The 26915-nt window shown below is 38.2% G+C and overlaps 1 protein-coding gene across 4 annotated transcripts in view; it reads left to right on the top strand.

The window, feature by feature from the left end:
* The window catches only part of LOC128029284 (roundabout homolog 2-like), a 55875-nt gene that overhangs the window by 26185 nt on the left and 2775 nt on the right, over positions 1–26915 (top strand). For all 4 annotated transcript variants that reach the window (XM_052616977.1, XM_052616978.1, XM_052616976.1 and 1 more), the window contains exons 7-22: positions 5514–5638; positions 9857–10028; positions 12880–13085; positions 14660–14741; positions 14907–15075; positions 19354–19520; positions 19605–19723; positions 20097–20313; positions 20439–20557; positions 20648–20819; positions 23431–23646; positions 23751–23793; positions 24311–24450; positions 24542–24811; positions 24982–25075; positions 26639–26839. In XM_052616977.1, coding sequence (XP_052472937.1) covers positions 5514–5638; positions 9857–10028; positions 12880–13085; positions 14660–14741; positions 14907–15075; positions 19354–19520; positions 19605–19723; positions 20097–20313; positions 20439–20557; positions 20648–20819; positions 23431–23646; positions 23751–23793; positions 24311–24450; positions 24542–24811; positions 24982–25075; positions 26639–26839 — 2512 coding nt within the window. The remainder of the gene's footprint in view (positions 1–5513; positions 5639–9856; positions 10029–12879; positions 13086–14659; positions 14742–14906; positions 15076–19353; positions 19521–19604; positions 19724–20096; positions 20314–20438; positions 20558–20647; positions 20820–23430; positions 23647–23750; positions 23794–24310; positions 24451–24541; positions 24812–24981; positions 25076–26638; positions 26840–26915) is intronic.

Here is a 26915-nt window from a genome sequence, read left to right as displayed (position 1 = left end):
AACTGATAAATAAAATCTTTTTATGACATTATTTTTTGAAATAATTTTCACTTTACAGCATTTTTACACAAGTGCCTAAAACTTTTTACAGTACTATAGTTTTGTAGGGAGGTTTGTTCAAGCATCTGGGAGAGGTTGCCACAGTTCTTCTGGAATTAGTCTGTCTCAGTTTGTTCTGTTTCTTCATGTTATTCCAGACAGACTGGATGATGGTGAGATCAGATCTCTGTGTGGCTGCTGTCAGACTCCTTTTGCTAACAAAAATCTAACTGGATTATTACAAGTAATGGCAAAAAGATTGTTTGGAAATGTAAACTGATATTTCCTACTGACACACCACAGCAAAAGATTTTTATTATGTGGAACATAAAAAGAAATATTAAATAAATAATACATACATTAAATACATTATGTCAGTGGGGACCATATGTTGTTCTGGACCCCATTGAGTTTCATTTTATATCCACTGAAAATAGAAACTCATACAGGTTTGGAATGATATGATGGTGAGTTAATTCTTGTAAAATGTTCTAATTAGGCAGCTTACTATGTTTTGGAACAGAGCAACTATGTGGAGTTTATGTTAAAGCGTGTGGATTACTGTATTTGACAGCTGTTATAGAGAGACGTGTGCTTCAGCAAACTGCCGGAGTGCAGAGGCAGTGTTAATAGAACGTGGCAAAATCTGTGTTTGCATGTGTGTAGAAATGAGAGAGAGAGAACTGGGTGGGAATCTAACTGGCACAAACCGGGGAAGCAGCTGTAGCAAACCTGATTCAATTCATCCTCCAGTTATTTTGCCAGTCTGAATTAAGATGAGACCAAGCAGCTCTGCCTTCATCTCCTTCCTACTCCCTCCTTTTACTGCCTCTCTCTCTCTCTTTCTCTCTCTCCCCATTTTCTGACTCAGGGCCATTTTCTTGATGTTTCATTTGTGAATTTTCTGTCTCATTTGCCTTGATGTTTTGTTGCCCTTCATCATTTCATCCTTACCAACCTTTCCTTCCCCTTGACTGCATGCAGCCGCATCTCAGAAGGTGGCACAGGCACAGACTTTTTTGTCAGTTTTATGTCTGCTGTTTTGCATTGTGGGTATAATAAAAATGGTGTGAATGCCTCAAAAAGACATTTCAAGTCATTACCCTGATACTGCCATTAGACTAATATAGATTTCAGAGCTTGTGAAATAAGACATTTAATGCAGCTGATTAACATTACTAATACTTAAACATTATTCTAAAAACAGTTAGAAAATGGTGACTGCTACATTTGCCGTACATACATTTGACAGACATTTTTATCCAAAGCTACTGCTTACAAAACATTGAATTTAATCAAAACATTTTATCAGTGCTAGCATTACCTAAAGATCGAAGCCATGACCTTGCTTTACACCAGCTACAAGGATTTTGAGACTGAATTCAATTGCTGAATTCAGATTATGAAAAAAAATGTGTAAAATAGAAAATTAGAAAATTTAAATAGAAGCCTTTGAATGACAAAATGTGGTTTTGTCAAACCTGCCAATGGTGAGTAAATTACATTACATGTATATATACAGTAGTATATACATATATTCAAAAAAATTTTCTTTGGATATTAGTGACAAACAGTATTTGCAATATTTTAGAGAGTAAATGAGATTAGTTACTTGCCAGTGACTGAAAATGTTTGCATAATACTGCTGTAATACATCTGTAGGAATTATATTCACATATGTGGAATTATTCTCATATTAATCCACCAAAAGTAAAATATGACAAACAAAATCCCAAAGTGTTGTCTTTTTATGTCACTCAGCATCACATATGACATGAGCCAGTTTCCATCTCTCAGTGGAACTGTACCTGTCACAAAAATCAGGATTTCACTCCTCACATTTTCGTTTTGGTGGATTAACATGGGAAATATTCCACATATGTGACTGTAATTCTTACAGATTTACTTCTGTATTAGCAGCAGTATTACGCAAACATTTCCAGCCACTGGCAAGTAACTAGTTTCATTTACTCTCCAAAGTGGTTTCTACTCACAAAAAAAAAAAAAAAATACATGTCAATGCACAGTAACAGAAGTTAAAGTAAAATAGTTATGTATGCAGTTTGTTAACTTTTACTTCCTTTGCGATATAATAAGAACACCTGTGCTCATGTGAAATTGACAGGGCCTGTGTCTGTCAGGGGAATGCTGTCTTCTCTGATCCTCTCAGCAGATGTTTGCTGCCTTCTAGCTTAACATTTTTTCAACAAACCAGCGAGCAAAGCCACTGCATCAGTGACTTAACACGCTGAAGATTATGACTGACCACACACATCTGCTGTTTTTACACTCATCAGACAAGCACACACGATGAGAGGCCATGTGCACAAGAGCTTTTACCAATCCCAACAAAATGCAGGATGAGTCATGAGTCAAATTCATCCTTGTTCACTGGAACATCTCAAATGTTCCCTGGGAAATGGTGCAAATTCTGTGGCTATTAAAGAGACATTCCATGCAAAAATTGTAATCTGTTATCATCATAATTCATAATTGCAAGATATAAATGCAGAATTGTGAGAGATAAACAGATTGCAAGATAGGAACTCAATTCTAAGAAGAAAAGTCTGTGTGAGGTAAAAAGTTCACGATTGCAAGAAAAAAAGATAAATATTGCATGATGTAGACTTGGAATTGTGTGAAACAAAGTCAGAATTTTGAGTTTATATCTTGCAAGTCAGAATTAATTTCTCTGACTTACAAATTTATATCTTGGAATTTTGACTTTTTTGTGGCGTAAATGGGCTTCCATACCCTTATGACGTTCCAAACCTGACTGACTTTCTTCTTTGCAGCACAAAACAAGACGTTTTTTTTTAGGTTTGTTTTCGGCATCAATAGCCTTGTGGACAGTGCACAACATACGTATAGCACTGTTGTTCTATTTGCATCCCAAGTATGAGTCCCGGCTAGTGGACCTTTTACTCTCTCCCACTTCGCTTATTGTAATTATTCAACTGTCCTATCAAAATAAAAAGCAAAAATGTAAAGGTCTAAAACAACATCCCCATTGGACCCCATTGACTTCCATTGTACACTTTTAAAAATAAAGGTTCCAAGGGGGGGGGGTTCACAATGACGCCATTAAGAAGAACCATTCAGTAAACAGTTCTTAAAAGAACCTTATTGTGTAGAACATTTTAATAATCTAAACAAACTTTTTTCCAAAATAAAGAATGTTTTGTGGAATAGAAAGTTTCTGTGGAATCTAAAGTTGCTTCGACAAGCAAAGTTGCTTCGAATTTGGCAAAAAAGAAAATATATATATATATATATATATATATTTATATATATATATATATATATATATATATATATATATATATATTTATATATATATATATATATATATATATATATATATATATATATATATATAAAATATATATTTGACAGAATATATTTGTAAAATATGTCACAGGTAAAAAAAAAAAAAAAAAGAAACCTGTGACATATTTTACAAATATATTCTGTCCCTTTAAGGCTCCAGAATTTCATTCTACTCTGAAATGTTTAACTCATTATTTCAATCCCTAAAGCTGACATACATACACACAAAGTCAATCTATCGCTTGGGAGCTGTCACCTGCAGTCGTGAGCATTGACTCCTTCAGCCATGAGCCACTTCTCTCCACACTATTATTCTCCTCTGGTTTAAGTGATCTTTGTCAGCTTCTCGTCATGAGTTGTTATTTGTGTGGGAGCTCGTAGCTCCGTCAGAAAAATGTGAAAATGGAGAAACAACACAGATGAGTCAGATCTCGCGCTTTCTGTCTGCCTTTCACGCTCTCATTCGCCTTCTCTCACATGAGTCTGGTGTACAAACCTACTGTGAAGTTTCTGAACAGCAGGGTAGCGGTCTGGTCATCTAAACAAAGACACACAGCCTTGAGTCCAGTGCCGTACTAGAAAGTGGGTGGGAAATAGCTGTTAGATAACGTTGGTGGTTCCGTTTGGATTTCAATGTGATAAAATAAGCAGTAACCACCTTAAACATCACTGCTGAAAACATGTTTTTTAGATACCATGCATCCACCGCTATCCCAGCATGAGCCACGGACTCCAGCATCGGAATCTGCTTTGCAGTCACAATTAATTACTTGCTTTAATCTGGGCTGAGTGGAGACTCTATGTGTTTTAAATCCAACGCCTCTCACACTAATGTGCAAATCACAGAGCTGATGAGCATCAGAGGACAGCACTTAACTGATAAGTGATTTCAAATACTGAGAAATCCACTTCATGTTTTTATTGAGTGGGCGAGCGTAGATGGTGTTTTGGTGAGGGTTAAATCGAGTTCAAGTACTAGTAGTTGTTTTCAGAGCCAACCATAGCAAAGATGAATCGCAAATGATGTCTCTTCAACATCTCAATTGTTTCTACTAGAAAGCTAGATTTTTAGAGAACAAATTGAAAGGTTTTTTACACAAAACAGCCGCAAACAGTCATCTCAGTAAAGTAAGTTTCAATTTTGGATTGAAAATTGATTTTTGGGTGTGGGGTGTTTTTGGCTGATTAGCATAGTTTCTTTAGTGAATCAGGTGCTGAAACAAAAGAGACTAACTCCCACTGAGATGTTTGCTCAAGTGTGCTTCTTTTCAGTTGTTTCTATTAGAAGAATACTCTTCTAGAGTTTTCAGAATGTTTCTCTTCAATGCCACAAACTCGAATTTGCAGAGATGCCAAAGTCTATCATTTGATTTCGGAACATTTCTTCCAGTATCAAATTAGCTGGACTATGCTATCCAGATTAAAGTGGATAACTTTGAACCTTTAACTGATGTCAGCAGTTGGCTCATTTGTTGAAATGTATTTTAATTTCCAGCTTGGGTCAGTAATTTAATAGCTTATTAAAGTCATAGCTTATTCTCACAATACTGCATTTATTTGATGAAAACTACTGTTGAAACAGTAATACTGTGAAATATAATTACAATTTAAAATAAATATTTTCTATTTTCATGTATTTTCAAATGTAATTTAATCCTGTGATGTCAAAGCTGAGTTTTCAGCATCATTACTCCAGTTTTCAGTGTCACATGATCCTTCAGAAATTATGCTGATATGATGATTTGGTGCTCAAGAAACATCTTATTATCATTGTTAAAGACAGTTGTGCTTTTTAATATTTGTATAGAAACAGTGATACTGTAAATTTTTTCAAAGAACAACATTTATTTGAAATAGCAATCTTTTGTGACAGTATAAAGTTCTTGAGTGTCTTTAAATGTCTTCAAAGCATCCTTGCTGGATGAAAGTATTATTAATCTCTAACTTTTGAATGGATATGTTTTTTTAATAAATCAAAGAGACATATCTATTTGATCCAGCTTGTGTCATTTTGCCAAAACTTTCTGCATTTCTTCCTCCTTCCCTCCATCATAATAAACAAAGGTAGCAAAAAAGGACAAAGTAAAAACATGACACCTAAAATCATTCTCTAATCAGCCACATTCTGCTCTCTTTGGCCTCAGTGCCACCACAGATTGACGTACCTCCCCAGGATCAAGTCGCTGCCCAAGGACGAACCATCACTTTTCAGTGTGGCACCCAGGGAAACCCTCTTCCTGCAGTTTTCTGGCAGAAAGAAGGGAGTCAGGTGAGAGCAACTGTTTTCTACAGTATCTAATAAAAACATTATTTAAGAAAATAACATAAAAATACAGTAGAACTGTTTTCAGCATTCACAATAATCAGTGTATGAAATCTGAAGGATCATGTGACACTGAAAATGATGTAATGATGCTGAAAATTCAGCTTTGACATCACAGGATTAAATTACATTTTATATTCAAATAGAAAACAGTTATTTTAAATTGTAATACAATTTCACAATATTTATGTTTTTACTGTATTTTTGATTAATAAGTGCTGCTTTGGTGACTTTACATTAAATAAATCTTACCAGCCCCAAACATTTGAACCGTAGTGTATGAATATACTATATTACCCTTTGAAATTCATGCAGTATATAGTCAAGTACATACTGCATAGTCTTAGTAAACAGTGCATTGTACACGATTCGAGATGCAGCTTATGAGATGGCTGAGCATTGTCCATCAGTAATCCAGTGCTTCAGTGTATGTCATGTGTGGGTTTAAAGAGCCTGATTGGAGATCAAAGGCAGATCTTTTCATATAAAGATGATTTATTTGCATCTCAGAGCATGTTTATCAGTGACTCGGTAACTTAGCCAGAGCTTGAAAACAAGCCTAGAGCCTCTCGATGATTATATTTACCCTTGTTGATGCTGATTATTCATGTATTGCTGATTGCATTGAAGAGATGATTCAGAGCATTGGATTGCTGGAGCCGGGCCCTTTGACAAAGCAGCATGTTTTCAGAGCCATTATGGGAAACCACAGATGAGAGTTGGGCCTCCTAAGAGGCAAGAAAGACACTCCTGAAGAAGTGGGATGAGAAAATTTGACACAGAGGAACATCAGGTGTCAGATCAGCTCCCATAGGCCAGCAAAAGCACAGCGTTCAGTGTAATGGAAGTCAGGAGTGTGTTTTCAGGCTAAAAATAGACCTCTGTCAGTGCAGGGGAGAGCTAAAGACCACTCAGCCTTGATGGCTCACATCATTTTGGAGTCATTTGGGGTGTGGTCCACTGAATTTTATAGCACATCTCCTTTGTTCATGCTTTTTTCATGCCATTAGCAGCTGTGTTCGAGATTATGGTGTGGCTTTTTTTTTACCTTCATCCATTACTTGCCCATTTTAATCCTGGATTCCCCTTCACTTACTGTACGTACCCCCAGTTAACCCAACCAAAGTCCCACAAAGGAGCAAACAGCTTCACTCAGTGAATTAAACTGCCAAAAAACACAACCAAGCGCTCAAATCAGTTGATGTGCAGTTTTGATGGAAATTAGATCTTTTAATCAACTTACTGTTTTTCAGTGATATTTTGGAGGCACCATATTCAAGCAATTTATTTTTTAGACACTTAAATACTTGTATTCAACAAGGATGTATTAAATTGATCAAAAGTGACAGTGAAGACATTAAAGGGATACTCCACCCCAAAATGAAAATTATGTCTTTAAAGGGTTAGTTCGCTGTAACAATACAAACTTCCTATACATCGGGAAGAAGGAGGCGGGAACCGGCGCACAATCAAAAAGCACTTTAATATCCAAAATAAACAAAACAGCGCGTCAGCCCCTCACGGCGACTGACGCGCACAAATAAAAGCCAAACACATAAAATAATGTCCCAGGCCTGGTCCTCTCTCGTCCTTCACGGTCGTCACTCCAGTTTTATATCCTTCCATCTCCTACGTGGGACTCGATACTAGCGGTGGGGCTCAGGTGTAGCTCATCTCCAATCACTACACCTGGCCTCACTCCTCGTTCCCACGCCTCTCGGCCCCGCCCCACTCGCCACATACCCCCATCGCCCCTCGCAGGCCGGGGGGTACTCCCGAGACTGCGCTCTACTCCCCCCCCCCCCCCCCCTTCCCTCCGGGGGAGACCGCTCACGGGGACCTGCGGGAACCTGGGGGTAGGACAGACGAGGCGAGAGAAAAGGAGATGGAAGGAGGAGCGACAGGGACGAGAGAGGGGAGAGAGGAAAAAAAAAAAAAAAAAAAAAAAAATTCCGGTTCCCAGACGCACTGCTGCTCGGCCCTCCACCGGCTGGGTGATCTCCTCCGCGGTGCCCGGCGGTGGCACTGGACGGCCCTCGGCGGACGGCACGACACTCCTCCGCCGCCCGGTGGACGGCGACGGCTCCTCCGATTTTGGGCAGCGGCAGGAGTCCCCCGTTCCCTGCCCCTCCGGATTCCGTCACGGAGGCGGCAGGCTCCGGCCCCCTGGCGAACGGCGCCGACTCCTCCGCTCCCTCACGGACGGCAGCCGCCCCTCCTTGTCGTGGGCGGTCGGCAGCGAGCTCGCCCGTCCCTGGCAACTCGCTCCAGCCCACCGCCTCGAGCGTCAATGGCGGCACGTACCTCGCCAGCTCGAGGGCACCGCGGATTCACCACAGCGGCGAGGGATCTTCAGCAGCGCGTCCCTCCTTCTCCCGGGCTTCGGCACCACTGTAACAATACAAACTTCCTATACAACGGGAAGAAGGAGGCGGGAACCGGCGCACAATCAAAAAGCACTTTAATATCCAAAATAAACAAAACAGCGCGTCAGCCCCTCACGGCGACTGACGCGCACAAATAAAAGCCAAACACATAAAATAATGTCCCAGGCCTGGTCCTCTCTCGTCCTTCACGGTCGTCACTCCAGTTTTATATCCTTCCATCTCCTACGTGGGACTCGATACTAGCGGTGGGGCTCAGGTGTAGCTCATCTCCAATCACTACACCTGGCCTCACTCCTCGTTCCCACGCCTCTCGGCCCCGCCCCACTCGCCACATTCGCCCAAAAATGAAAATTATGTCATTAATAACTCACCCTTATGCTGTTCCAAACATGTAAGACCTCCTTTTATCTTCGGAACACAGTTTAAGATATTTTAGATTTAGTCCGAGAGCTCTCAGTCCCTCCATTGAAGCTGTGTGTACGGTATACTGTCCATGTCCAGAAAGGTAAGAGAAACATAATCAAAGTATTCCATGTGACATCAGAGGGTCCGTTGGAATTTTTTGAATGATTGAATGAATGATTCGTTCGCGAACCGGATATCCTGTTTTTCATTTGAACTCTCTCTCACAACAGACACAGAAGAGAAGACAATGCTGAATAAAGTCGTCATTTTTGCTATTTTTGGACCAAAATGTATTTTCGATGCTTTAAAAAATTCCAACGGACCCTCTGATTTCACATGGACTACTTTGATGATGTTTCTCTTACCTTTGGACATGGACAGTATACCGTACACACAGCTTCAATAGAGGGACTGAGAGCTCTCAGACTAAATCTAAAATATCTTAAACTGTGTTCCGAAGATAAAAGGAGGTCTTACATGTTTGGAACAGCATAAGGGTGAGTTATTAATGACATAATTTTCATTTTTGGGCGAACTAACCCTTTAATCACTCACCCCAATGTCGTTCCAAACCCATAAAAGCTTTGTTCGTCTTCGGAACACAATTTAAGATATTTTGGATGAAAACTGGGAGGTTTGTGACTGTCCCATTGACTGCAAAGTAAATAACAGTGTCAAGGTCCAGAAAAGTATTAAAGACCTCGTCAGAATAGTCCATCTGCCATCAGTGGTTCAACTGTAACGTTAAACGACGAGAATACTTTTTGTATGAGAAAAAATCTAAAATAATGACTTTATTCCACAGTTCGTCTTCTCTGTGTCTCTCCGCATCACCATTTAGCATCCGTAGCGCCATTTTGGAGAATATCCGCTGAACGCAAACTGTGTACGCTGTTCTGTGTCAGCCTTGCCACATAGATGTGCTGATTTCATTCAGATAAAAGCGTAAATACACATAGAACATTTTTCCTTGTGTCATGGGTGACACAGAATAGCATACGAAGTTTCCGTTCAGCTGATATTCTCCAAAATGGTGCTACGGTAATGCAGAGAGACACAGAGGAGATTAATTTTTGAATAAAAAGTCATTATTTTTGTTTTCTTGATGTACAAAAAATATTATTACCGCTAAATAAAATTCAGATTGAACAATTAAACACGCTGCTTCTTTTATTTTACCTAAAGACATTTGAAAGCATTTCTTTGTAAATGTTAGCGTACACCTATTTAGTTTATCAAACCCATTTACTTCAACAAGGACAATCCTATTTTCCTTGTTTGGACCTTGTAAAACAGTCTTTCAGTCTCTCTGAACACTGGATAATTTGCCCACAGTGTGGTGTGAACTCAAGAGTCTGTCTCTTTGTTATAGATGCTGCTTTTCCCTGGCCAACCTCCTTCCCAGTCAGGCCGTTATTCTGTGTCCATGAGCGGAGAGCTGTCCATCTCTGATGTTCACTCTGAGGACTCCGGCTACTATATCTGCCAGGCGATCAGTGTGGCAGGAAGTGTCCTCGCCAAGGCTCTCCTGGAAGTGAAAACTGGTGAGTATCTGTGATCACAGTTCATCCCACCCAGCAAATGGCATCTCTGGAGATGATTGTGAAGAAAACCCCTAGTATTAACAAACCGCCTGAGTGAGTGCTGAGTGAGAGCACTAACAGTGTACAAACCCGATTCCAAAAAAGTCGGGACACTGTACAAATTGTGAGTAAAAAATTAATGGAATAATTGACAAATCTCATAAACTTATATTTTGTTCACAATAGAATATAGATAACATATCAAATGTTGAAAGTGACACATTTTGAAATGTCATGCCAAATATTGGCTCATTTTGGATTTCATGAGAGCTACATATTCCAAAAAAGTTGGGACAGGTAGCAATAAGAAGCCGGAAAAGTTAAATGTACACATAAGGAACATCTGGAGGACCAATTTGCAACTTTTTAGGTCAATTGGCAACATGATTGGGTATAAAAAGAGCCTCTCAGAGTGGCAGTGTCTCTCAGAAGTCAAGATGGGCAGAGGATCACCAATTACCCCTATGCTGCAGTGAAAAATAGTGCAGCGATATCAGAAAGGAGTTTCTCAGAGAAAAATTGCAAAGAGTTTGATGTTATCATCATCTACAGTGCGTATATCATCCAAAGATTCAGAGAATCTGGAACAATCTCTGTGCGTAAGGGTCAAGGACGGAAAACCATACTGGATGCCCGTGATCTAGACGGCACTGCATCACATACAGGAATGCTACTGTAATGGAAATCACAACATTGGCTCAGGAATACTTCCAGAAAACATATATGGTGAACACAATCCACTGTGCCATTCGCCGTTGCCAGATAAAACTCTATAGGTCAAAAAAGAAACATGATCGAGAAGCACAGGCGTTTTCTCCGGGCCAAGGCTCATTTAAAATAGACTGTGGCAAAGTGGAAAACTGTTCTGTGGTCAGACGAATCAAAATTTGAAGTTCTTTTTGGAAAACTGGGATGCCATGTCATCCGCATTAAAGAGGACAAGGACAACCCAAGTTGTTATCAGCGCTCAGTTCAGAAGCCTGCATCTCTGATGGTATGGGGTTGCATGAGTGTGTGTGGCGTGGGCAGCTTACACATCTGGAAAGGCACCATCAATGCTGAAAGGTATATCCAAGTTCTAGAACAACATATGCTCCCATCCAGACGTCGTCTCTTTCAGGGGAGACCTTGCATTTTCCAACATGACAATGCCAGACCACATACTGCATCAATTACAACATCATGGCTGTGTAGAAGAATGATCTGGGTACTGAAATGGCCAGCCTGCAGTACAGATCTTTCACCCATAGAAAACATTTGGCGCATCATAAAGAGGAAGATGAGACAAAGAAGACCAAAGACAGTTGAGCAACTAGAAGCCTGTGTTAGACAAGAATGGGACAACATTCCTATTCCTAAACCTGAGCAACTTGTCTCCTCAGTCCCCAGACGTTTGCAGACTGTTATAAAAAAAAAGACGGGATGCCACACAGTGGTAAACATGGCCTTGTCCCAACTTTTTTGAGATGTGTTGACGCCATGAAATTTAAAATAAACTTATTTTCCCCTTAAAATTATACATTTTATCAGTTTAAACATTTGATATGTAATATATGTTGTATTCTGAATAAAATATTTACATTTGAAACTTCCACATCATTGCATTCTGTTTTTTTTTTTACAATTTGTACAGTGTCCCAACTTTTTGGGAATCGGTTTTGAACGTCTCCTCATTTTGATGTGCGTTCCTTAAGTCATGAAGCTGATTTTAATTAATGGTGCTTGCTGAGGGATTATTATAAGTGAAATGTACTTCAACACACTTCATTTTAAAACTTTGCAGCATCTCCTTTTTTAATAAACTAGTTGACTTCATTAATTTAGGGTCCCTGTAGGTCCTTAAAAGTCTTGAATTTAGTATGCTGAAATTTAATGCAATGAAGATTTTTTTTAAATATCATGATTGGGATAACAAATGAATAATTGTAATTTAAGAGGTCTCAAATTTGGGGTGAATGCAGCAGTTGTTAAATTATTTAATTGAAGGCAATGATTTAATTAAATAAATTGTTAGCGCTGCACATTTCAAAGTCAAGATGCTGCATTATTGCATGTTCTACCGGCTCGTAGTTTCAGAGCCATTTATAATCAATTGATACAATCACTTGAAAAGTTAAAGCATAGACATTTCAAAATAAATAAGAGTCCCAGAGTTTTTGGGGGGTGGGGGGGCTTGTTTGTAATTGAAAGTCCTACATTATTTAAAAAATTTAATCTTCTGAAATTAACTGTATCTGGTATTTAATTAAATGTAAAACTCTTGTGACTTCTCTCTGGCATGCCCTGTCACTGTACAAAAAAGCCATTTTTAACAGATTCAGTATATACTAGGGTGTATCAACACAATAATCTTTTAATTGCCTTTCTTTAATATAATCTAATCGTCATATCCAATATGGAACAACTCCAATTCATACATATTGATGTTATTTTATTACAAAAACCCTGTTTTGCTGAATATGTGCCATACATGTTTTATTTTGAGATTGGTTTTTGTTTGGTATGGAAATGTAGTAATCATTTTATTTCCGAAAGTCTTAAAAAAAGTCTCAAAAAGTCTTCCAATTCTGCAGATACCCAGAAATAACCAGTCTTCTAGTCAACCATCCTGACCCATCACCCCAAATCTAGAATATCGTCATCATTTGTGCCATTGTGTTCTTAAAGTGTGATTAACTCTGACTGCCAGTTGCATTTCTGTGGTCGTACAAACAAGTCGGGCTGATCTTTGGATGCCAGAAGCACTGTTAGACAACTGTTAGACAGATGCAAGCACACTCCTCACAAACACACTCTGCTGTTTATCCTCCAGGCCCATCCGATCTCATCCCACCAATTATCCGACAGGGCCCAGCCAACCAGACGCTCACTTTAGGCTCCAGCGCCCTACTCCAGTGCCATGTGATGGGCAGGCCAATCCCCAGCGTCAGGTGGGAGAAGGACGGGGAAAGCATTCTGAGCGATGACATTCACATAAGCCTAATGGAAAACGGCACTTTACACATCAGCGGCTTGAAGGTATTTGACAGACGCTTCAGACAAAGATGTGAACTGTTTGCTTTGATTAGGGCTGTGAAAAGCGAAAGCTCCCTGGATAGAGAGCCTCTGAGAAAACATTTCGAACTAATTGAGATGTTCAAGCACACCTGAAATAATGGTGTCCACTTTAGCGTTTCTTACTCAAGGCAGGGTTTCCATCAACGCATGCAAAACACATTTAGCCACGTAATGTTCATAAATCAATTACCGACAGATCTGATCACTCAGAGAAGCTGTGCGTACATTTAGCTCAAATGTAATTACGCACACAAAATTACACTGATAAAGTGGAAGTGACACTAATCTGAAGTTTCCTTCCAGGGAGAAAAGAGAAAGATTTGTTTTAATTGATTTTGGCATTCATTCATCAAGAAGGTTCAGTGGAAAAATAGCTCAGGACTTAAAGGGGCTATGCATCTAAACAACCAGCCAAATCTGTCACTTCATGATATAGTGTTTGACATAGTAGATATATTAGCCTATCAAAATAAAGATATAGGATGGAAATACTTAATTTGCTAATATAACTCTGTGGGGCTTTTAAACCAGCCTATCATACATCTTATATCATAACATAACATATACAAATCAAGGTTATGTGCCAGAAATTAATTCCTGAGATGTAGTCAAAATTATTGTTACATTACGTTATATTACATTAAATATTTTAACTATTTTTTTACACACATGCTCATTTTCTGATATTATCAGTATTAGTTGTGTTTAATATTACCTGTATTTTATTTGATAAATTAACTTTCATTTTTAGGGACTGTTATGGAGCAGTGCCTAATTTCCAAGAATATGGTCCAAATTTAGTCAAAATTAAAAAATAATAATAATTAAAAAATGTCTAATTATTTTGTATTTATTGCCATGTATTTTTATTAATTAATAAAAATGAAGAATGTGTTCTTACAGTATAGTGTACAGAAATATGGTATATCATGGTATATAAGAATAATTTATTCGAATTAATAATATCGTTATATTTTATCACACACATTCTTGTGTTGAACTATTACAATTACTCTGTTATATGAATGTGTTAACTGCAGTTCTGTACATTTCTTTTTTTGCCATTACAATCCAAATTTAGTTCCATTTAAATTCATACCCAAAGGGAACCAGTTTTCAAAATGCAAAATTTTGACCCTGATATAACTTTCAAAAGAATTAGTTTAAGTATCTTGCGAGAAGCAGCTGTGTATATTGTATTGCTTATTTGCTTCAGATTTCCAGAACATTCCAGTTTCAATGCCATCTGTGGTACAAGCTCTGTATATCTTAATTGAGACATTTGACAGATTGCACTGCGGTATGCAGAATATAAAACAGCCGTTGAGAATGTCAAAAGTGATCTTAGAGGAGTTTTAACAGTCACGACCTCTAAATACTGAAAACAAATTGAAATGACTGATTGGCTGAAACAATACATTTGATCCGCATCATTTGGAGAGAAAGAGAAAAGCACACAGCTACTTCAGAAACATTGCATGCAAGCAATTATCTTTGTCATCTTTCGGAAATGATTTTGTCTTCTCTGTTGCTAGGAGACCGACTCAGGGACATACACCTGTGTCGCCTCCAGTTCCACTGGTGAGATGAGTTGGAGTGGGACCCTGACAGTGAAAGGTAACATACAAGCATTCTTCTCTGTAACACAGCTCTGTATAAGACTTTGAAAAGGCTGACACTTCAAGAAACACATTGTACTGATGATTTCAATGTGCAGTCAGATGTCCTTGAACAAGAATGCACCCCGACGCAGTCACATTTGACTCTGTTTCTTGTGTTTAGCGACTGGAACGTCCTCCGTCCCGCGGGTCTCGCAGTCCCTGCAGCTGCCTGGTCCTCCTCAGAAGCCTGTGGTGACAGACGTGACCTCAAACAGTGTCACTCTCACTTGGCAGCCCAACCCACATGAGGGCGGAGCTGCTGTCACTTCCTACATCATCGAGGCTTTCAGGTTTGTATGACTCCATTAACTCCAAATTACTATTGTTTGAATAACTAACAATGAAACTAACAATGAAAAATACTTTAATTAAAGCATATTTTAATCTTAGTTAATCTAATGTTAAGTTCAAAATTTACCGTATTTTCTGGACTATAAGTCGCACTTTTTTTCATAGTTTGGCTGGTCCTGCGACTTATAGTCAGGTGCGAATTATTTATCAAAATTAATTTGACACGAACCGAGAGAAATGAACCAAGAGAAAACATTACCGTCTCCAGCTGCGAGAGGGCGCTCTATACTGCTCAGTGCTCCTGTAGTCTACACTGAAGACATACAGCGCCCTCTCGCGGCTGTAGACGGTAATGTTTACTCTAAACGTTCTAAATGAATGCGACTTATAGTCCAGTGCGGCTTATAGTTCGAAAAATACGGTACTTATGTATTATTAAAATTAAGGCTGGGCAAGTTAACGCGTTATTATCGCATTAACGCATTAATTGATTAATTTTGAGAATTATTTTATCGCACGTTAATGCAGTTTTTTTATTATTATGAAAGTCAAATACACATACAGACAAATCACAGGTCACAGGAGGGGATGCTCCCGATCAAGTTATTTAGGTTAAGCATCAGCATTCACAAACCATTCTCCACTGTTGTTTTTAACAGAAAAGAATGCAAAAAGCTCTTAATCATGATTTTATAAGTTGGAAATAGGACGTTTCCGATAGCATGTGAAGACAGCAGAGAAGCTATCTCGATCAACACAGTGGAGTGAACCGTTTTGTTAATTTTGTGGTTTACTATTTTGAGTCATATGGGATGCAGTAACACACAGCCCTCTCACAATATATTGCTTTACAGATCTATTGCTTTTGCAGCTCAGAAATATTAATGTAATCATGCAGCATGTATCAGAAGATCTGCACACCGGCGCAGTTATCACTCACTGATCTATATATAACTGAACTGTGCTCTTGATCACCTCTTCCTACCGAGCCAAGGACTGATAAACGGAGCGATCACATTAGTCAAACGAACCAGGCTGTTGGGGTTAAGATCGCCTAGTGTGAGCACACACTAATTATTCTCCCGCATCCTGCACAAATGAGTCTCTACCCGCCTATCAAGCGTTGTCCCGTGCCGCATTCTGCTGTGATGGGTCCCGTGATCATGCAGGTCTCTGATAGGAAGCTGCCTGTTATAACTTGTTTTTTCTATAAAAAACTATATAATCTTTTCTATAAAAAAGGTTAATGTCCTGGCAGTGACAAATGGCTTGTTTTATATTTAATTTCATTTCATTATTGTTATAAGTTGAGATTTAGGCTACAATAAATTTGAACTGGTACTATGTAAAAGGAACACTGCTGTAAAAAATCACTTTATTTGTTGAAAGTGTTTGCAAACCAAATGTTATTAAACTTTTGTTCATATAACAGTAGGCTTACTTTTAAATGAAAAAAGTGCACAATACACTACTTTTGAATGCATTATTAGTTTTGTGTATAACAATGCAATTAATTGTGATTAATCGCAGACAATAATGTGATTAATCGTTATATTAAAAAAATGTAATCGCTTATATTTGTAAAAGTTATATTTGTTAATATTATTTAATGGACCTAAGGTAAAATGAACTAACAATGACCAGTTGTATTTTCACTAATTGTATAAAAGATAAAGAGATACTGTAACAAATGTCTTTCTTTTAATGCATTAACTAACATTAATTAATGGGACCTTATTGTAAAGTGTAACCAAAATGTTTAAAGTGTATACATCATTAACCCTTGTGCCTCCTTAGGAACATTTTTATATAATTTTGGCTGTTAATGCAGACAGCATAAATTTAGCCCAAAATGTGTATTTTTTTTGGAATTTTTATATTTCACCCATACACCTTGTGGTACCATACACCTTAGTTTGTTGTATTATGTTGCATTTTAGTTTTTTCTACACACTTCTCTTTATCTTTAAATACGAAGGCACAGTGTAGACAACCTTTTCTGGAATCTTTATGCACATCATGAGAAAGTTATAAGGTTTACTCCAGTGCAGGGCATTGCCCTGTATACTTCTTTTGTAATGTATTACTATACACACTTTCAGTGTCAGAAATCCAATTTTCCATTAAGAGGCAATATTGGCCTTCTGGATTTGATTTTCAGGGGCTTTTTTTTTACCTTTATGGGGTTGTGTTTATTTCTAACCATATAAAATCACACTCTGTCATCTTTTTATACCTTTTATAATTGGATGTTAAGGTGTCACCAATAAAACAAAATCAATATTTACTCATATTTTCTGTCATATTGTGTATAACTAGGTCTTGAATAAAATATTAAGAACTATATCAGATGTCACAAACAAGAAAAACAGAGGAACGTGTTATAGAATAAATCTCCTACCTTTTAAGATTCAGTTGGATTTTTCCCTGAGCCACTTTTAATTTCTAACCCTGTATGCATTACATATGATTTGTGCTTGTGTTTACAAACCGAAGGCCGAGTTTTATGGTAATCAATTGTCACAGATGCTGTCGATACAGCTTAACTTGTATTGAGCCTGGAATGTTCCTCTACTGCAAAGTTTACACTTTATCTCATATTGGAAAATGCATTCAGTCAGTTCTGCATGGATTTAAAGTCTGCTGCAGTGCTCCATATTAAAAAGAAATATATAAGGAAGGGGTTCTACACTCTCTCCAGTGGCCTGATGGGTAGAGCGAGTGGCAGAAGTTCTCATTATAGTGCCAGTTTTGTTGGAGACGTCATTTAAAGTGTCAGAGTGGATTGAAGTTTATGGTAAAGTGAGAGTGAAGCATTGCTCTCTTGCAGGCTGGATGTTCCCTGGGGCTGGAGTTGGAATTGAGCAGAACTTGTCCCTCTGGGCTCTGTGGAGGTCAGATGAACAGAAGGCTCTATTATTGTCCCGCCAGCAGAGCAGCAGGGAGGGTGATGCAGGGAGGCCGAGAGTAGAGGCCAAGTCGTTATTTAGCTCTGCTCTGACAACCTTGTTAAGAAGACGCTTGGATTTATAGTGCATCTCGCTCTGTTGAGAGGTCACGGTCGTGTGCACAGTCCGAGAAGTCAACTGGGGAGACCTTATGTGCTCACGGTGCATGAAGATGAGGCCAGATCCTCTCTGTTGTCCTTCACACACTGCTCCTTCCTCATTTTTCTCATTAACAAAGGTCAATGTGTCCAATTCAGCATGCTAGTGAAGCTTCACATAAGAGATTAGAGTATGTTGGGGAGTAACAAACTTGTTACAAAGTTAACTACATTTTCAATTTGCATGACAATAGTGCAGCTGTTTTTGAAAAACTGCAGGTTTCTAGTAACATGGTGTTATTTTTCTCAGGTAACAGTATGGCAAAATAACAGGTGTTTATATTCTGTGCACAGCCTTACAACTGAGCAAGCAAAGCGAATAAACAAACAGGCTCAAATAGAGTTGGGAAGTCAGATTCATTTAAAGAGTCAGATGATTTATTTTAATAGATTAATTATTTCTTGGTTAACTACTGCTGTTTATCACTCTAATTCAGTATGCTATATGGGTGTTTAGTTTTAATATTTAGTGTTTAGTATAAATGTATGTATCTATGTGATAATGACAGATTTGTGTATCATATATAAAATTAGGGGTCTGTATGAGGTTTTATTGTGTATGAAATAAGCCTCTTATGCTCAGTAAAGCTGCATTTATTTAATCAAAAATGCAGTTAAACAGTAAGACTGTAAAATAGTTGTACAATTTAAAATAATGTATTTCAGTATATTTTTTAATGTAATGTATTCCAGTGAGAGCAAAGCTGAATTTTCAGCATCATTACTCGATGCAAATAGTTCATATTTTTTATGGAAACTTTTTTTCACAATTCTTTGATTAAAAAAAAAAAAACACAGAACTTCCAATAATGCGTATCCTCGGTTGTATAATTGAACCATGTTATAATTCAAATAATGTCTTTTCATGTGTATGGATGAGCATCACACTGATTTTTTCTGATGGTTAAGGGATGTAATTAGGCAAGGCGCAAAGCACTGCAATTCACAGCTTCTGGTGATTTAGTTCTTTAATAAAAAGCCATCAGTAGCAAAGATAAATGTTAAATATTTACATTTTTTAATAATGTAATATAGTTGTATAGCTCAACAGCCTAAGCAGCAACCTGACATTAATAAAGAATTCAATTGATGCACAGTCATTGGCTTTAAACATAATTTATTTTGTGTTTTGTGAATGAGTTTAGAGTTAATTTCCTGTGTCTTATTCCAGTCAATCAGTGGGAAGCACATGGCAGACTGTAGCTGATCTCGTGAGGCTGGAGAAGCATACAGTGTCTGGACTTTACCCCAACACCGTTTACCTGTTCATCATTCGAGCAGTCAACTCCTTTGGCATGAGTGACCCCAGCCCCATCTCAGAGCCAGTCCGAACACAAGGTGAGTGTAGTTTCTGGTGTAGCATGTGTGATGGCTGTTTTTATGGTTTGTACACATCTGCATAATGTGTGTGTACATTTTCAGATGGTCCAGAAGGTCAGGGAAAAGACCAAGCACATGTGCAGATGGATTTAGGAGGGGTCAAGGTTCGTCTGCAGACACCCAAAGTCTTGAACCCTACAAGCGTTCAAATCACATGGACTGTGAGTATATGATTTGATGTATTGTATATGTGTAGACATGCATTTTGAATGAAATGGTCCAAATGATTTTTGGCATAAAAGACAAATCAATTATTTTGACACATACAATGTATTTTTGGCTATTGCTACAAATTCACTCCAGCGACTTAAGACTGGTTTTGTGGCCCAGGGTCAGCATATTAGAAGGATTTCTGAAGGACTATGTGACACTGAAGACTGGACTGCTGAAAAGCTTTGCCATCACAGAAATAAATTACATCATATTAAAAGTCAAATGTATAATTTCAACCATCAGTAACAAAATTACATAAGAATGGCCATTCACAAAATCTGAAACTCATAATAGCGTATGTATGTGTTGATATTAATACAGCTTGACCAGCACCCTCGGTTTATTGAAGGCTACAGGCTGTACTACAGGCCTGTGGGGGGCACGTGGATGATCCAGGAGGTAAAAGCAGGTCCCCTACACACTGCTGTTCTAACAGAGCTACACAGAGGAAAAGAATACGAGTTCAAAATGAGACCGTATCACAATGAGTTTCAGGGGATTGACAGTGAAATAGCCGTGGTTCGCATTCCTGATGAAGGCAAGACTTGTTATGTTATTCAACTTGAGTCTTTAGCTTTTAGTTCACATGACTTTCATTTTACCCTCAAACTTTTGCTGGAATGTTAATGTTTTGACATTTGCCCATCATATTTCTGCTTTTAGTGCTGAGCGGCCCTCCTCAGGGAGTCAGCGTGGTGCAGTTAAGTAACAGTTCAATCGTGCGAGTGTCCTGGCAGCCTCCTCCCCCTGATGTGCCAGAGGAGCTCATACTAGAATACAGGGTGAGGCCGAGGAATTTATTAATGTAGAGAGCCTCTCAGTGACCGCTAGGTAAAATGGTAATGGCTGAAGTCTGTGTGTGTGTCGTTCAGGTGTGGTGTGTAGGAAACGGGTCTCAGCAGATGATCAACAGGAGCGTGGATGGGGATATGCTGTGGGTGATGTTGGGCGGGCTGTTGCCTGAGTCAGTGTATAGCGTGCAGGTTGCAGCGGTCACAAGTGCAGGAGTGGGCACTCATAGCCAACCTGTGTTCATCTCCCTGAGTGAGTACTGCCATAAATCTTAAACTAGTAGCTGTTTTTTGTAATATGGTAGCTGGTTTCTAGCTGGACTAAGCCAGTGTTAATTTTAAAAGGGATTTTTGATTTAGTCTTAGTCTTTATCTTGAGACGAAAATGCATTATAGTCTTAATCAGATTTTAGTCATATGAGTCTTATATAGTTTTAGTTGACGAAAAGAAAAGTTTTTTTTCAACTTTTAGTCATTACTTGAAGTTACCAACATTTATTTTGATAGTTATTTTATCTGTATTCAAGCACAAATATTCATTAATTCTTCTCACTTTAGACCTAATCAATTAAGCTTATGATAAAATTTAATTGAGGACTGAATTTGGAAAAACTTAAATAAACAATGACAATTTTCATTTTGGGGTGAACTATCCCCTTAACAGTAGTGAAAAGGAAGCAACTTATAAACATTATAGTAGTTCTTGTATAATATATTTAATTTTTTTTTTTTTTTTTGAAAAAGCAGAATAAAGCAAATACGAAAGAGATACAAATTAAATAACTTTTTGCATAGATTAGGTTTACTTAAAATATTTATTTAACATCTTTTGTTGGTTAACATTATAATGACAGGGATAGGTAGGAATCCTCTCATTTAAGACAGAAGACATGAAATACTGACGCACGTTCAGTTTTCACCCTCCTGTTCACATTCACTTTATCCATAAACTGTATTTACGTGAGATATGCTATACAAAAGACATGTGGTCTGCTGTGTGTGTATTTGAGCGCTGAGAACTGATCACGTGCTCTATATGTGAAGAAGTGGAGCGTGCATGAGAGAGAGAGTGGACTTCTATCAGTGCGATTCCACCTATCTCGCTTTCACCTTCAGGTGCAGAGGCCATTGTTTCAGATCACTAGCTCATGTTTTGGTAGTCTATCCATCCACTGTGGCTGGCATACTGAGACTAGATATGTGAACGCCCCTTATCTGATTGTAATCCAATAACAGGGACACACATTTTAAAGAACAAGACAGTAGCATATAGGATGTATTTTGAATGTCCCGTCTCATATTTCGTAATAGTTTTTTTCATGAGATATTAGTTTTAGCTCATCAATGTCTCGTCTTCGTCACCGAATTTTTTTTTAACAAATATTTTTTGTCTTTGTCTTCGTTAACTTAACACTGGTCTAAGCTGGTCAACAAACCAGTTACCAGGTGGTCATACTATTTTAAGATAGCTGTCTATCTAATGACCAGCTTGGCCAGCTGTGGCTTGGTTTAACTAATATCCAGCTTCGAACAGCTAATAACCACCATGGTCAGATTGAGCCAGTTGAAAACCAGCTGTGGCCAATAACTGTTGGCCAGCTAATGACTGCCATGATCCAACTAATAACCACTTTAGACCTGCTAATAACCATCTTCACCAGCTATTGACATCCTTGATCCAACTTATAACCATCTTAAACTGGTTAATAACAATCTTGGCCATCTAACAGCCAGATAGAACCAGTTAAAAACCAGCAATGACCAGTTAGTAACCAGTTTTGACCAGCTAATGACTAGCTGGATCCCAGTTATAAACAGTTTAGACTGCTGATAACCTGCTTGGACAAGCTAATGGCCTTCTTCACCAGCTATTTGTAAGCTTGACCCAGCTTATAACCAGGTGGGACCAGCAGCTAATAACCATCTTGGCTAGATAATGACCATATGAAGCTAGCTTAAAACAGCTTTGACCAGCTAGAAACTTGCTTGGATCATTTAATGACCCATTTGACCAGCTTGGCCAGCTAATGACTGGTCTAATCCAACTATTAACCAGTTTAGACTTCCTAATAACCATTTTGGCTAGTTTATTACCTGCTTGGACAAGCCACTAACCATTTCCACTTGATCCAGCTAATAAGTAGTTTGGACCAACTACTGTTATAACTATCTTGGCAAGATAATAGCCAGACTGAACAACAAACTAGTCTTCTTGGACTAGCCTGTCCAGCTAATAACCATCTTGGCCAGCTAATGGCTAAATTGAACAAGCTGAAAACCATCAGTGACCAGCTACTGTAATAACCAGCTTGGGCTAATAACCGTCTTGGCCAGCTATTGACTGGCTTGGGCCAACTAATAACCAGTTAATATCTGCTAATAACCATTTTGCCTAGCTAATAACCTGCTTGAACAATCTAAAGCCCAATGATTGATCCAGCTATTAACTAGTGTTGACCAGCTAATGGCCAGACTGAACAAGCGACCAGCTTGTCCAGCTAAAGTTCCAGCTAGGCCAACTATTAATCCTGCTACCATATTTTATACAGCTGCCAGTTTAAGCTGGATCTTTTCCAGCAGGTTTATAAAAAAAAATAAAAAAAATTACCACATACCTCTGATGGTGACATTTATCTCTCCTGAAGGATTCTTATCTCAGCTTTTACTTATATTTTATGTTAAGGAATCGAAAATGTTAGGGATTTTCATGCTGTTTTGTCAGTTAAAGATAGATGATGGGGGAAATACATTTTGATAAATGTTTCCTGTATAAGACAAGAAGCATTTACTCTTCTGTCTCTTTTTGGTTTTCACATGAACGCTTTTATTCACTTTTTCCATTTCCTCCTTATATCTTTTATCAGAAATGGCAATAGATCAGTCCTTGTCAGCGGTGAAGGATGACACTGTCAGCCTATCCGAGCAGATCACAGGGGTGGTCCGTCAGCCAGCTTTCATCGCCGGGATTGGTGTCTCATCCTGGATGGTTCTTATGGGTTTCAGCACCTGGATCTACTGCAGACACAGAAGACGGAAAGAACTTGGACACTATACTACTTCCTTTGCATATACGCCCGCAGGTAACCTTCTGTACCATACTAGCATGAAACTAACAGTGTGTGCTTCCAAATCATGTTCTCAAAGGAACTTTTGGGATGATTTCTTTCTCATATTTTTTCTGTAGTTGCACTCTCTCATGGCGATGGCTCGGATCTTATAAATGGAAGGTCTGTATCAAGAGAGACTTTAAATTTGCACAGCATACAAAACTGTTCAAAAGTGTCATTTCCCAAGAATCTTGTAACACTGAAGAATAAATTATATTTTAAAAACAGCTATTTTAAATTGTAAGAATTACTGTTTTTACTGTGTTTTTGATCGTATACATTCAACCTTGGTGAGACATTTCAAAAGCATTAAAAATCTTGCCAACTCCAATGTTTTATTATGAATTGTATTTAATTTTCACATACAAATATGGGATTTATATAGAGAGAACATGGAAAGCTTTCAGGGATAAGTTAATACAACTAATATTAAAATGATTATAAAAAAATAAATAAAAATAATAGTGTACTATATATATATATATATATATATATAATACAATTTTAATTATTAAAAATTAATATTTAATATTCATAATTTCTATTATTAAAAAAATATGTTTTTTTTATAAATGTAAAATGTTTTTTTAATGTAAAATTATTCATTTTAAATTAAATTATTTAATTTCCTTAACAGACCATGTTTGTTGGAGTCACACTTGGGTAACTACCCTTGGCTGGCTGACTCGTGGCCTACTAGCAACTTCTCTCGAAATGGAAAAGATTCGGTCAACTGCTGTGCAGGCAGACTTGATTCCACAGATCAATACAACAACAGTAAGATCTCTGTCATGGGCGTTCCCATACATTATGGTACTATCACACTTACAAATCATATCTCCTATAAATCATTAATATGTTTTCACAGCTTCAGGATTATCGAATTATCTGAACCAGAATGGGAAGTACAGCCCGGCCTCTAACGAAGGCGCCATATACTGTACCATCAACCCAGCTGATGCAGATGGGCATGATGTGTGCAGCCTGTACTCTCAGGGTCCAGACCCATACACCAGCATGCCAGTCCTCTCCAAAACTGACCTCTACAACACAGAGCAGGACCTGGACCAGTGGAGCCTTCAGTCCAGCCACAGTGGAGCAGAATATGCAAAACTTCAGTATCCAAGAGGCGAAAATGGTAGTAGTTACATTGATTTCAATCATGGGGGTTAAGGGATTTGTCCTTTTGGAATTAGGCAGGAATTATGCAGACAGTTTGGATCAACAAGTGCTGCTAAAAGTGCTAATATCGGTGTTATGCAGAGGGACTTGAGTTCGGCCTTTTGACTGTTTCTTGCTGTTTTACAGCCAAACAGAAGCCTCTAGGACAAATTTCTTCACCCACTTGGCCTGACGTGCTGTCCCTTCATTCAGCCCAAAACAAGGAGCAAAAAAGACACAGGTAATAACCATCGCCATACTACAGCAGGACATTGTTATATGTCCAGATAAGCAAGGTAGTTTATGGTAAATGTACAAAAATCCATGGTAGCATGTCACTGACATACACTGAAATGGTTAATATCCGAAAAATTACAATGTTGCATGTCCAAAACCACGGTACCATATCAGAAAATCTTTGTAAAACCATTGTGCATGTCCCAAAAAAGTGGTAGAGTAAAAAATGTGATAATACTATGGTAAATGTCCACAAACCGTGGTACCATGTCAAATGACCATGGTACTTGTTCAAAAAGCCATTATAATACCACATTTCAAGCTCTTGGTACCATGTCAAAATGTCAGAAACAATATACTGTATTTAAAAATCATGGTATTACCATGGTGCATGTCCAAAACCATTGTGCTGGATCATAAAACTATTGTAATACCATGCTGCATGCCTAAAAACTGTGGTATAATTAAAAAATGCATGGTATTAACATGGTACCATGTCAAAAGTAACATAGTACTTATTTAAAAAATATTGTAATACTACAGGAATGTCCATAAATTGTGATAGAATTAAAAAAAAAACCATCCTAATGTTGTTAATGTAATGTAAATGTCCATGGACCATGTTAAAATATCATGTTAATACTATGGTAAATGTCAAATAACCATGGTACCATGTCAGAAGACTATGGTGTTTGTTCAAACACCCATGTTAATATCATGGGACATGTCCGAAATCAATGACATGATCATGGTATAAGTCCAGAAACTGTGGTAATGCCATGTTACTTTTTGATACTTTTTGTTTGAGTCTGTCAGCCTATTTCAAGAAGATTTCATAAACTTATAAACATGCTTTTCAGAAGCTGTCATCTGTCTTTTTTTCTTTTAAGATCTGACACTTCCAGATATAATTCTCCTTCACAGAATAGCGACTCAATATGAAACCTGTGCAACATGCTAAAATGTAGTCTGGGCGATAAATTGAGGTCTTATCTAAACGTGTTTGATGTTTCAGCTCAAAGTGACAGGGGCTAATGATGTTAGTGCTTAGAGCCGAGTCGTCCTGGCTGTTTGAGACAGGGCCGAGAGGCAGGTCACCAGACGTGGCTTCTCAGCATGAACCTGTAAGAATAGCCACGGGTTGGAATGAAGCGGAACCACACATATCAACCTTTGTCCTCAATGCTTTCATTCTTTCACATCATATTTTTATCATCACCCTCCATGGATGAAACTGCTTTGACAAGTTTTTTATAGGCTTTTTTACAATTCTGTCTTTTGAACCCACACTGGATTCTTTTTTCTTTTTATACTTTTTTTTTTCAAAGGACCACAGTCTGGTTCTATTTACCGCAGTCTTTTATCGTGTAATTTAAATGCTGCTAGATGCGTCAGCGGTCCAGAGTCTTCTGATATGTGTAAATTTATGTGCTTTGTATAAAGGTTTTTTTTTTTTTTTTTTTTTGGATGTTGTTGTTCCTGCTTTTTTTTTAAACCTGGTTTGCGTTTTAGTAGTGTATTGAGATTATAGGTTTAACTGGAATCTAATCTGTTCATGTCTTTATAGCCCTGAGGAGGATGAAGAGTGGTGTCCTCCTCTGCCCGAGCGATCGTATCTGGGTCTGGAGGATGCAGCCACTCTGCCTTTGAGAGGAGGGGGAACCAACAGAGCCACGACCTACAGCCTGCAGTCCACAGCAACTCTCACACCTTCCCCCAGCGAGGAGCAATACCCTCCGAACCTGCACCATCCAGACCTGCTGCCACGGTAAAAACACTTACACACACACATCAAGACTTGGTGTTAAAGGAATAGGTCACCTTCATGTCGTTTCTGTGGAACA

Source organism: Carassius gibelio, chromosome A15 (assembly GCF_023724105.1).
Source record: "Carassius gibelio isolate Cgi1373 ecotype wild population from Czech Republic chromosome A15, carGib1.2-hapl.c, whole genome shotgun sequence".
In the NCBI taxonomy this organism is placed as follows: Eukaryota; Metazoa; Chordata; class Actinopteri; order Cypriniformes; family Cyprinidae; genus Carassius; species Carassius gibelio.
The sequence above is the reverse complement of the archived record's forward strand: the minus strand, read 5'-3'. Positions and strand labels throughout refer to the sequence as shown.